At 32.5% G+C, this 14,016-nt stretch overlaps 1 protein-coding gene across 4 annotated transcripts in view; it reads right to left on the bottom strand.

The window, feature by feature from the left end:
- Positions 1 to 14,016, bottom strand: part of in (inturned planar cell polarity protein) — a 165,225-nt gene that overhangs the window by 24,076 nt on the left and 127,133 nt on the right. For all 4 annotated transcript variants that reach the window (XR_015038797.1, XR_015038798.1, XM_085808691.1 and 1 more), the window contains one exon: positions 12,368 to 12,546. Coding sequence is in view for 2 of the 4 variants with exons in the window: in XM_085808691.1 (XP_085664817.1) it covers positions 12,368 to 12,546 (179 nt within the window). In the remaining 2 variants the exon portion in view is untranslated. The remainder of the gene's footprint in view (positions 1 to 12,367; positions 12,547 to 14,016) is intronic.

Below are 14,016 nucleotides of genomic sequence, written 5' to 3'. Positions count from 1 at the left end.
AAAAAAAAAAAAAAAAAAAAAAAAAAAAAAAAAAAAAAATATGGATATAGAAATATCTGTCTCAAAATTATGCGAAGAGTATGGCATTGGAAAGACGACTGTATATGACATAACAGAAAAAGGAACCTTATGAATTTTTGTGGATTCTGGCTCCTCACTCGCAATGAATAACAGAAAATGTATTTGTTTGCTAAAAGTGATGATCATGACAAAGTAATGACTGAATGGATCAGACAGCATTGCAATGAAGGTGTGCCATTGATGGGTCCAATGCTAATGGCTCAAGCCAAAATATTTCATGAACAAATTGACTTAAAAACTGAGTTCACATATTGGTTAACCACATTTAAAAGTTTCAGGTGAAAAAGCTTCAGCTTATACTGAAGCTGCTGAACTACTTGCAGAGGAATTCATTGAACTCATTAATAGTGAAACGCTATCTCCAGGACAAATTTACAATGCTCGTGAAACTGTGCTTTCCCGGCAAAATGTACCGTGAAATACCTTAACAACCTCTACAAGAAAGGCTCCAACTGCTATCAAAGATTCCAAAGCTAGATTAACAATTTTAGCAGGCACAAATGCTGCAGGAATGCACAAGTGTAATGTTTTCATAATCAGAAAAAATATACAATCTCCAGCATTTAAAAGAGTAATGATTTTTCCATTATATATGATGCAAATAAAACAGCACACATGAGACAAGCATTAATTCATTTCATACCCAAGACTCGGCAAAATTTGAATTTGGTTGGTTAACCTGATGACGTAAAAACTATCCTGATTGTAGATATTTGTTCGGCTCATATTTCACTTAAAATTTTAATGAAAGAAAATGCATCTGTGTTATTCTTTCTTCCAAGTTGGTATCTCCTAATACGGCTATAATATTCAGCCTATGGATATCGGAATATTGTGTGCACTGATGTGCAAATATAAAATCACATTTTTAAAATCCATGTTAAATTTCCAAGTATTGGCAAGATGTTTCAAGAATTTTTGAAATATTTTAGCATAAAATCTGCTGTGTGGAGCATCGTAAGATCGTAGGAGGATGGGTCTTCAGATATTTAAAAATATGCTCGGCATAATTTATAGCCAGTTACCATATTTCATGGTGAGGATAATGATGATGATAACCATGAATTTGAAGGCTTTTGGTTATTGCAAACCACAGGTGAAATTTTCCAGTTAACGGATTTTGTAAAGAAATGTGGAGAAGCGGTAATAAATAAAGATGATAGGAAAAAGTTTTTCATTGCGATCACAATGCTCCAATCATCAATCTATTAAAGGATGGTGAAATCTGAAGTATTGCTCTAGTGGTATTTTCTTGAAGAAATAGAACTTCCAGAACCGATGAAGAAAGTGACTGACAGGTTATTGAAAAAAAAAAAAAAAAAAAAAAAAATTCATGATGCAGCAACTACAGAACTACTTGAACAGTGGAACTTTGTAACTGAACAAGAGATCATGTCTATCTATAGAATTGTTATGTATTAATTGTTATTATTTCCAAGCTTTAAGTTTGCTTACTTAATTCTGTTTTGATCAGTAATTGAAGTTATTAATTTTTGGTTTTGTAGTTAAAGTTGGTTGTAAGTTTAATCTGTAACTTTTGTAAACTTTAGGTTTGTTTGCTTTAAAAGTTTTTTTATGTTGAAGTTGTTTAATTTTTAATTTGAGTTTAGAGACTTGACTTTACTTGGTTTTTGTACTTTTGTTTTGATTCCTAAGGTAGTTTAACTTTTAACTGTAATTATTTTAAAGCTTTGTTGCTGCACATTTGGTGTGTTAATTTTTTACCCCTCTTTCTATTAAAGTTATCGAATACATATTTTCTGACTGGTGGTAAGGTAAATCAAAAGTAATTGAAACTCGATCTGGATAACGAGTGTGTATACTTAATTTCTGCTGAAGAAACAATTTATGTTGTGCTGACATTTTTTAATGAATTTAATTGTTATGTAATAGTTTAATTTTTAATGTTCTAAATTCGTTTATTGTGTTGAATAACTATTCACTGGTTCTAAAAAAATTTTCTCATCCAAACCGTCGGCTTGGAATTCATTCTCAGAATCCCTTATCTGGGGATTACTGTACCCCAAAATTCTTTCGCCCAAGTGTTTGAACACATGTTGGATGTCTTTACGACATGTTCTAAAAGACTGTGCCACGTGCAGTATTTTGCATAAATGGGACCCTGGTTGCTGTGACATCTCTAGCGGGGAAAGGTTCTGTGGAGAGTTTATTTATGAGAGTGAAAAGTCGTTGGATAGGAAGCTCGCAATGTTGGAGTTGCACCTCGAGACGAGGCTAGTTCTCCCCCTTTTCCATCAGCAGAGTGGCCTTGGAGGCCAAATGGTTGAACCACGATAGTTGGCTTTTTCTGGTAGTCGGGAAACCCCTTCCCGTGAAGATTTTTCAGCTTGGGTTGCTGTGCTTGGCATCCTTCCGATCATCTTACTTCGCCAATTTTTTCAAAAGAACGCCAGTTACAAAAGTGGCTGCGCAGTGGATGACGAAAGACAGAGACGGAGTAAAGAAATTTCATGAGACATTCAAAGCACAACAAAAGATGTCAACTTTACCGTTCAGCGTGGAGGGCAACCAGAGATGAGGAGAACAACGTTTAAATAACCTGCGCCGCTGAAGGTTTAATTTTCGCCAAAATTAGAATGACGGGGGGATCAGCAGCCCAGGAGTCTGCCTGAAGAAAATTGCAGAATGGCAGAGTTCCAGGTCACCGCCTCTGGATCAGCATTTGACTAATAGCCTCTTAAGTTTTTTCTTTTGTTTTACAGATTTTCCTTAATGGTTTTGCACCCTACAACTGCAGTATAAAAAATTTGAATGTAAGAAGTGTAATATAGGAGGGCCCTCTCTCATAATTTTAGAATGTTAAATCATTATAAGGTATGTGCCTGTTTATTTTGATATATCAGCCAAAAGTTTTAATGTTGATGATCGCCACCACCCAAATTAAACAAATTGTAATTGTAAACCTTTAATATCTTCAATAAATGTTAGTTTGATTTTACTTACCTTGTATTGTAATTAATTTTACACTGGACCTTAGTCATAGAATGGTTTTTTTTTTTTTTTTTTTTAATGGACACAACACAAACACTTATCTATAATTTAGAGTTGTTTTATTGTTTATGTTCCACTCTGATAATTACATGTATTGCTATTTCTTGTGATTGATACAGTATTGGTTAAAAAAATGTTTTCTTATGTATGCACATATTCACACATTTACCTATTACAATATAGGTATTAACATGAAATTTCAATTGCACAGTAATGATTTTTGGTAGTATCCACTGTAATATCTTACGTTATATTGTTCTATACTTAACATAGAACAGAATTTAAGAGAAAGTATTAGCATAAATAACGAATTTACATTCAAAGAAACGTTTAATCAAGTAAACAAATAAATATTAAGCTTTTTTTTTTGTATATTCTGAGACTCTTTAGGTCATAAATGCTTAATTATTTCATAAATCAGGATTTCATATTTTCAATTTTATAATTTCTACATGCCATCTTACTAGATTTAAACTGATGATCTAATACAATGGTACCTCGACATATGAGTTTAATTCCTTCTGTAACTTTGCTCGTATATCAAATTGCTTGTATCTCAAAGCAATTTTCCCCATTGAAATTAATTGAAATGCCACTAATCCGTTCCAGCTACCAAAACACCACCTCAGTTGTTTTTGTTAAGTTTTTTTGAATAAGAAAAATGTATTTACAAAAAGAAAATTTTTTTTATAAATAACGAACACATATTCCATAAAAACATAATTAAAAGAAAAGGTGAAGTGCTTAAGGAGGCACTTAATTTTCGTCACTGGTTTTCGCTTTTTTTGTCACCTTTGCTCATTTTCACCTGCAGATGGTTTAAAAAAAACTTTCCAAGGAGGTTTGTTTCTTCCTCCCTTTCAGGATATTGCAGAAATGAGTTAGGCAAGTTTCGTTGAACAACTCCGATGCACGACGAGGTGCAACTTTTTCGGGGTGATTATTATCCATGAACTCTACAACTTTCTCCCACATTCCCAAGATCTCCTTTATATCTCTTGTAGGGATAATCTCCTCCATCTCTGGCTCCCCTTCAAAACTAATTTTTTGTTGAGCCACTGTATGCTGCTGTGAATGTAGATTGTGTAACTCCTTGGTTGTCAGCTCCTGAGACTGTTCGTCGGCAAGTTCGTTCACATCTCTTTCATCCACTGCCAGACCCATGGATTTTCCAAGAGAAACAAGTCTAGTCTGAGGTGGGAGAAACTGTTAGACGCCGCACACAACACCAACATGCACGCGCATATTACGGTCGTGTGCAGCAGTGTAGTGTGCGATTCCTCGTATCTCAAATCTTGCTCTCATCTCAAAGAAAAATATCACTCGCTCGGCGGCTCGTATCTCAAAGCACTCGTATATCGAGGTACAACTGTATCTGGAAAAATCCCCAAACCGGATTCACCGAAGTCCGGATTTCGGACTTTGTATTGTATTTTCATAAAATTTAAGGACATCTACACAGTAATATACATGGCATTAGAATGGTGGTGGAAACATTGCTTCAAATCCAAACACCATTTACAAATGAAACAATCATAAAAATATCAAATTATGCTAAAAAAGGCACTAAAATATTCACAAGAAACAAAACATAATATGAAATTACGAAAACGGAACAAAATCGTTCTCAAAACAGATACGTAGAAGCCTTGATACAATTCAGGAATTTAGTTATATTGAAAGCAAAGTACAAAGTCATAATGTTTTGCGAAAATAATTAAGCATTGATAGGCAAAACTCCAAGTTTGTGAATTAGCCTTTTGAAAACTCCATTTGCTCTTTTGAGTACATACAATATTATCTGTGCTAGGAAAAACTTCCACAACTCTTCCAAATTTCCACCACAGAGCGGGGAAATTGTCTTACTTTATGATAACCAAATCCTTGATCTTTAAATTAGGTTACACTTTAAACCATTTTGAATGTCATTGTAAATTTGAAATGTATTCATAGGAGCTACTTTTCCAAAAACTTTGAAGCATTTTCTGAGCAAGCTTCTAACATTGTAAAAACGGGTATTTTTTGATTGTGTTAACTTTCATCAGGCAATGCTTTTAGAGAGGTGCCAATTAAGAAATGACCGGGTGTAAGTGCAGAAAATTCTGATGGATCTTCAGACACTGGACACAAAGGTCGCGAATTTAAACAAGTTTCAATTTGAGCTATCAATGTCATAAATTCTTTTTGCACCAGAAGTTGTTCTCCTATGGTTTGCTTGAGATGTAACTTCATAGATTTGATAGCAACTTCCCATAATCCTCCAAAATGAGGCATTGCAGGAGGATTAAATATCCACTTAATACTCTCACTTGAGCAGCATTTAGAAACCAATTCATTTCCATCAAAGAATTTATAACTCTTTTCATTTCCTTATTTACAGCAATAAAATCCATGCCACAATCACTATGCACTTCTATTGGTTTTCCTCTTTGATATACAAAGCACTTCTAAGTGGCAATGATTCTGATTTTAAATTACCTAGTAACTCAATATATACAGTTCTTGTAGTAAAATACACGAATACACAAACATAGTATTTCATTGGTTTTACCCCTTGACCTCACCTGGGCTTAACCTGAAAGGATACAGTGTACCCAATTCCAACTTTGGAGAAAACCTTCGATGGAACAATTCTACACGACGGTAACATTATCTGGGTAGATGTTTTAAGACGTACACAATGGCATTTCACACATTTCCAAATCAGCTGTCTCATAACGATCTGACATGTATTATCCAATATCCTCTTCTAATCACTGATAGGGGTCCAGGATGAAGATGAGACTCATGAAAATAATTCACTATAACTTCCATTATATGATGTTTCTTCGTCAACAAAATAGGATATTTCGTGTCTTGCATGATGTTGGCTTGTCTTAATATTCCGACATATACAAGACACATTCTTATCGATAAAGGAGTTCAAAGAAAGTATTTTGCTATTTGTGTTTAGCAGTTGGTTCTCCTTCAAAAAATGATATTCATTCAAAATCTCATCCTTTTGAACTATTCTAGGAACTGTATTTCTAGAGTGTTGCAATTCTTTGATTTGATTTTTGATTGGATTCTTTAATCCTTGTTGATATTGATGTACATTTAGCTGAATTTTTAGAAAAATGCAAACATCAAACAATGATTCTTTTTAAGTTTCAAGAATGATGAAACCTCATTAAGGATTGGAATCAGAGAAGCGATTGTTCCAATTGAACAAGAAACACTTTTGCGTTGTTTTTTTTTAAGGACTTTTCTGAAAATAGCTGATAGAGAACGGAATATTTGAACTGAGCCACTGAGGTCCTGTTCACCATAAATGATTAAGCAGAGAGTTCCAAAGGCAAAAGACCTCTTGATGCACAATCAACAGCATTCTCTTTTCCTCTTATGTTAGTCCAATGCAATGAAGGTAGAACAGATTGAATTTCTGAAACACAGTTTGCCACAAAGGTTTGCGAGCACACGAATTCTGATTGTATCCATGACAAAACAATCATTCTATGCATAAATATCATCAACATGAATTAGTAAAGAATTCTGTACAGCTTGAACGAAATGCACTAATAGAATAGCAGAGCAGAGTTCTAAACGAGGAACAGAAATTACTTGTAGGGAAGCTACCCATGTCTTTGATGTTAGCAGCTGCACTAAAACTGAAGAATTATTTGAAGATTTTAAATAAATTATTACGGTGTAAGCTTGCTCTGATGCATTACAGAAGGAATGAAGTTCTACGTCTGTAACTTTGGACAAAGCTCTAGGAATGTGAATGTGTTTAAGATTTGGGATATCTTCACTTTATCTTTTGATTGATTGCATCTCATAAGGGATCATCCCACAAGATTGTAATTTCCATACATTTTGAAGTTTTTTTTTTTTTTTTTTTAGCAAGGCGCTAACTAACCAAGTGGATAGAAGATTTTTGAAATAGAAGACAAGATCATTCTTTTAGTAGAATGCTAATTGTTCTCAAAGACACAAGTAAACTCCATTTGCATTAGATAACACTCCAAACAGAATAATTTTATTGATTTCATATCAACAATTGTACACAAATTAGTGTTCTGAACATTCAATGCAATTTCTAAAATTGAGCGATCATTTGTACACCATTTATGCAATTGAAAACTACTCTTTTGTAAAAGTTCACTCAATTGTGAAATTAAATCTACTGCATTATCTACTGTGTCTGAACCAAATAAGGCATCATCAATTTATGCAATATTATCTCAGCTGCCTTTAGCACCTTTGTCAATTGTTAGTTGTTCGGTACGTCAGTGGTCAAGTAAGAAGCTGTAGCAGGGCCAAATGTAGCTTGTAAGGCAACCTTTAATTCTAAAGGGTTTCAATGGAGCATCTCTCTACAATATTTTTTGTAATTGCGATCTTCATCATGAATTTGAAGTTGTTGATACATTTTCAGTAAATCACTAGCAATGGCTATGGAATAGCATCTAAACCTCAAAATAATAGTTAATATGTCATCTTGTATCTTGGGGCCATTCATAAATGTTACATTAAGTGATATACCAGATGTAATTTTGGCCCTAGCAATTGAAAACAACGCATAGTTTTGTGGTTGATATGATTGATTCCTTTAGCACGTGATGATGAAGTATATAAAAATTTTCATTTACTTTATCTAGATTATGATCTGATAATTCTTATGTGTGTCCAAGTGATAAATATTCAGACAGGAAGTCTGTATTAATATACTTCAAGAGTTTTTGTTCCAGAATTTGCGAAAGGCTGATGGTCTGGAATGGCCTGAAACAGTGGTGGTGAACCTATGGCATGCGTGCCACAGTCGGCACACAGAGCCTCATCAGCCAGCATGAGACTAAAATATTACTTTCTTAATCAATAATCACAATAAAATGATACTATATAATTTAAATAGTCTTATATAGTATAAATGATACTATATAATTTAAATAGTCTATATAATTTAAATAGTCTTATATAGTCTTATATCTATATAATTTAAATAGTCGTGGTCTAAATTATTATTTAATAAAATATTCTCCCTCTGCCTTCTTTGAGCAATTACACGCATAAGTTGTGATAAATTACTATTATACATGCATATGGAATGCAATACTACAGAATTCAAGAAAGAGTGCACTAATGTATCTATACAGATTGCATGGAAAAGTCTGATGGACCAGACTTAGCATTGACTCAGGTCAAAGTAGATAATGCATATTAGAATGCCAAGTTTTTTACTCTTCAGGTTCTGTTACATTAATTAAACAAAAACGTGCCTTTTAAAAGTCAAGATATTAAATGGGTAGTTGGTATTACATTCACAGATATGTATATTACATATAATTGATGAAATTATTATATGAAATGAAAAATTTTACATTTTTTCTGAAATTAATTAATTAATTTATTATTTTAATCTTACATGATTAAAATTTCAATTAATTTTAACCTGTATGCATTGTTTTCATGTTTATTATTATTTTTTTACTTCTAGCATTTAAATACCAAACAAAAGTGAATTCATTCAAGAGAATGAGCTAGATGAATTCCTTTTTTGTTTTATGGGCTAAACTTCACTGAAATCACTTTAAAAACCTTACACACAAATTATTAATTTAAAGCTTAACCCTATGCATAATGAGTTATTATACACATATGAAATCGGTCCCCCCCCCAAAAAAAACTGTTGTGTAAAAAAATTTAAATCACATCTTCCTATTTTTAAATGCATAGCTCCTGAACATTTTATTTTTCTCTTTCATTGTCGCCCCTTTTTAGAGTCAAAAGTTTTTTGCCTTCTAACACCTCTAACCTTGCAATAATGATATATAAGATATCCCTTAACCTAAAGGCAATGGCCGGATATGCATGAACATTTTTAGGTGCCTATTTATTGCACTACAATAAATTTTCAATTAAAGACAGATCATAAAATCCTAAGACATTTTGGTAGTGATTAAAGATAGAGCCAAATTTGGTAGTGATTAAAGGTAGAGCCTCTTCAGCCAAATGTGCTTTTCTCAGGTAATGGTTATGTTGGGCAAAATGCATAGATTCTGCAACTGCATGAATACTAACTTATAAGAATATGCACAAGATAAACTACACATTCTACAAGTAGAAACACTTGGTATTGTTTTTCAAAAAAGATCTAGACTAAAGTTATAATTTGTATGTTCGTCTGAAATGAAAATCAAACCTAGCACAGATGCAGCTGGGACTAACATGCACACAGGACAAATTGGCATGATTTTCTGTAGTCACTTTAAAGAAGCATGACTCCGATGCTTGTGCAATGAAAGGAATATTTATGTGATCGCTTCAAAGACATCCAGGCAATAAAAATGTTCAAGCATGTTCTTATTGTCCACTGGTGGCTCAGCATCTCTTTATTGCCTCTTCAGCCAAATGTGGATTTATAAAATGAGGTACCTACATCACTTGAACTTTTTGACACCCCTTGAAACACAGGACCTCTCACAACTGCATCTTGCATGATCTTATAAATCTACTGCACCCTTTAGAATGCTTTTCTTTTTCATTTTTTTTATATTACTTTAGCAATGTTACAAGTCATTAATAATGACTTTGATAAAATTTTAGAACTATACAGAAAATAAGCATTCATTCTCAAAAGTAATTAATTTATAAAAAACTTGTTTGGAGAATGAATTACATCATAAATTTATCTAAATAAACTTTTATTCTGTTTCCAGCTAAACTGTTTCAAAATGGTTTATAATATAATCAAATTATTTTATATAAAAATGCAAGATTGCAGTTCGTAGTAAAATAGATGTATTTAAATAATACTACAAACAGGAATTAAAAAGGATGCACTGTGCATGTTAAATAGTAGTTTAACAAGCTGACGGCAGCGTGGATATTTATTGTCCTTTTCGTGTGGCGGTGCTTGGATTAGCGGTTCGTTTCGTGGGGCGAATAGAGCAATAAAACTGACAACATATTGTGATAATTATATGGGCAAGTCAGCACTTTGTTTAGCCTGCTTTAAAAAATTGCATAGATAAAATTAATAATTATATTTAATTTATAAGTTACTTGTTTTGTATTGAATGTTTGATTATAATGTTGAAATGTTAATGTATACTGTTGAATAATTAAAATAAAATTTTGTACTCCGTATTTTTTGATATACAAGCATGACCCATTGGTGAGTCATGGCGGCCCGGGGAACAATCAAGCATGACCCACCGGTGGGTCATGCTGTCCCATGGAAAAGACAGGTATGACCCACCCGTGGGTCAGGCTGGTGTCAATGTGTTAAGCAACATTTTTTACTTTATCAATAGAAATAAAGTAATAATAGTAATTTCAGAAAGGGAAACTGAGTTTTAATAATAGTAATAAATTATCTGCACTGTCATTTGAAACACGGATGTTTTAATTACATATGTATATAGTATGTTCTTAATCACATTCAGCTTTTTATTTTACCCTTCCTGTTTGTATCTGATCTACAGTAAGGGCTCTTCCCCTTGTACCTTTCATTTGCCTTCGTCATAATTTTCCTGAATACATATTAACTTTCCTTCCATAATAGCTACTAATTAACTTTCATTGCACTTTCGAGTTTTCTTTTGCATTTTCATAACAGCATTAACACCGAAAAAATTACATACAGATAACACCCCCATAACATACATTAAACTACTTCTTGTAGAAGAGGTGCATTATTTTAAAACATAAAGCTCTTTATCTGATTTGACACATAATTTAGAGTCTCAAAGAGAGAGAGATCTAAATTATTATAAAAGTGCAGAACACAAAAACAGAAACAGCCTATAGAAATGCAGTTTGCAGACGAAAAGATTCAAAAATCACTTTTTTAGCACAGTTTGATAAAAGTGTTGAATAGGTTCTACTAATGGTTCAATAATTATGCAAGAAAATGCAAACTGTATATTACAGTTAGCTGAAACAAAACTTCCCATAACTGTTCAAAGAAAACTCTACAGACGCAATGATAATTTCAAGTGCACTTGCAATTCTCCTTGAGTGCACAAGTTTAAATATTCAAGAAGTGTTTAGCATTCAACAGCTTACAGTTGTCCATGAAAAAGGACGAATCTGTCAATCAGAAAATATTATATTCAAATAGGACATTGAGGAAACCAGTGAACACTATTACACACAAATTTAAATCATCAAAGTTTAGAAAATCTTCATGCAACTTAATACTCAAATCTACTGAATATACACTAAACAGTTTTAGCTTTAGTGCAATGAAGTTTTGTAATAAAATAATAGCAATGTAATCATAATTTGTAATATTTTTTCTTTTGTTCCAAAGTGCATTTCAATACACTGTTTTGTTTTTGCATTATGAATTTACATAACAATAATGATGTTTCTTGGACATACTATATATATTTTTTTGTACAGTACTAGTTAATGAGTGAAGCATCCAGTTTTTTTACGTGATTTCGCATATATCAAAGATTTAATCACAATAATTTATACAATTTCAGGTGAGTATAATTCTTTACCTAGTAAGAAGGCACTCAGTTGATATATATCAAACAAAAAGAAAATTTCTGAAATTTAGAATACTTTGGTCCACAAAATAAATTTTTGTTCATAAGATTGTCATTTCACAAGGTCATACTTTATTACTGGAGTGCTTCTTTGGCCTATATGCATTTTAGATAAGTCACAGTAGGTCTGATAATTTAGTGTTCCACAGCTGGCTTTTCAGCTATCTTAAGCTGTGAAGATATTCAGTCATTTAATGCATTATGGGTGTTGCAATCATACAATTTTCACTTAAATGCCTAAATTATCCCCAAAAGTGCTACCACTAAATCTGTTGAGATAGCAACAAAGGGTATGAAGCATGTACAGCATGAATATGATTATTGTCTTAATACTGTTCATGTCACCGAAGAAAGTTTCAGGGACAAGTAAGGACAGCTTTCCTATAATTTGATGCAATATGTGTCATTCAATGTTAGTAAATTAAAAAAATAAAAGCATTTGAAACTCAGTCATTTTGAATCTCTGTAACATAAAGAAATAACAGACAAAGAATTAATTTACATGCAGTGTAAAGGGAGTTACATAACACTTCTAATGCTAGATTTTTTAATACGAGTATATTTGTATAAAATATTATATATATAAAAAAGCATGGAATAAATTACTTTATTTTATATATAACCTAACAAATAAATTACATTATCTTATGCATCAATATTTATGTATAATCATAGACTTTTTGAAAGCCTTTAGCAGAAAATAATTTAATAAAATTAAGAATTTTGAAACCAACCTCCTTTCTCTAATAAGGCACTAGAATGACCACCGAGATTTCCCACACTGTTAATGTTAGAGTTAGACAAATGTGCATTTCCGGTACTGGTAAAAATGGAAGATAATGGATTCCATGTTGATGCACAATCCTTAAAAAACAGATCAGGGGTAGCAACAGGAGGGAGGCAAATACTAAGTCTTTAAAACACAAAGTTATTTTAATGGTTGGTTAAATGCTACAAATTTAATACAAATGCAATACAGTCAAAAGTCGTTAATCCGGACTCGTCGGGACTTCGGCGATTCCGGATTATAGATCATCAGTTTAAATCTCGTACGATGGCATGCAGAAATTCTAAAATTAAAAATATGAAACCGTAATTTATGAAATAAAGAACAATTATGATCTAAAGGGTATCAAAATTTGCAAAAAGAAAAAGCTTAATATTTATTTGTTTACTTTATTAAACATTTCTTTCAATGTAAGTTGTTTAAGTTTTGCTTTGTTTCATGTGATAATACTTTCTCTTTAATTCTATTGAACAGACATAATTTCTTGTTCAGTTACAAAGTTCCGCTGTTCAAGTCCTATAATTGCTGTGTCGAGAACACCGACTAATTTGTCAATCGAAATTTTTTCGTTTTCAATAACCTCTGTCACTTTTCTTCGCTATCGGAAGCGAATTATAATGACGAGGAACTTGTTTTAAATCATATCAAAGAGGGAGCATATCGAGATGAAATACTACATTTGGTAAGGAATTATAAGCCAAATAAAATAAAAACATCTGCGCTGAAGATAAGGATAGTGCTGACAGATCAACTTCCAATTCATTACGCGGCCCACCGCGGCGTTCCCCCCGCCAAGCAGCGTGAAATTGATAAACAGATTTCGGATTTCAAAACATACTTTCGCTTTAGATTCTTTACATATTAACAAATATATATCGGAAATTCTATTTGATATAATCGAAAGTTTAAACTTACTTTTATAAAATTGCTCTTACAGTCTGCAAAAAATAATAAGCCGGAACCAATTCGAAAATTAAGGAACAATGCAATCATCAACATTAACTGAAATAGATAATTATGTAATTTTAGCTTATACGTCCATTATACATAAAACGCGCACGCGAAAACGTATTCTGCACTTGCGCACACTCACATGCGCAGTCGTAAAAGGTCTTACGCGCACGCGTAAACGCCTGTGCGCATGTGTCAACGCGGCGCATGTGCAGAAAGTTTTTAGTTTTGAGGTCCGGATTATAGATCATTCCGAATTATGGGTGTTCGAATTAACGACTTTTGACTGTACTTGCTACATTTGACAATAAAATATTCCTCAATCATTATAAAATACAACAAATATAGATTGTAAATATACACAAAGAAATTTTAAATGATATTGAACATATTAATTTTTAATACAAATATATACTAATAGAAAACCTTTCCTTATATAATGAAATAGCCAGACAGCTGATGTGTTTCACCTTAATATAACTAAGACATATCTACTTGATACATCTACATGATAAAAGTAGTCAATGGAATTTAAACATTTCAAAAATCACACAAAAAAGTAGTGGATACTTTCCCATTAAGTAAGCAGAAAATGCTGTGTTGCCAAGCATGAAAAGCTGCCAAATGGTTTCACTAATTTTGTAA

Source organism: Stegodyphus dumicola, chromosome X1 (genome assembly GCF_044657685.1).
Source record: "Stegodyphus dumicola isolate Sdum_Otavi_A_Nest chromosome X1, ASM4465768v1".
Lineage (NCBI taxonomy): Eukaryota > Metazoa > Arthropoda > Arachnida > Araneae > Eresidae > Stegodyphus > Stegodyphus dumicola.
The sequence above is the reverse complement of the archived record's forward strand: the minus strand, read 5'-3'. Positions and strand labels throughout refer to the sequence as shown.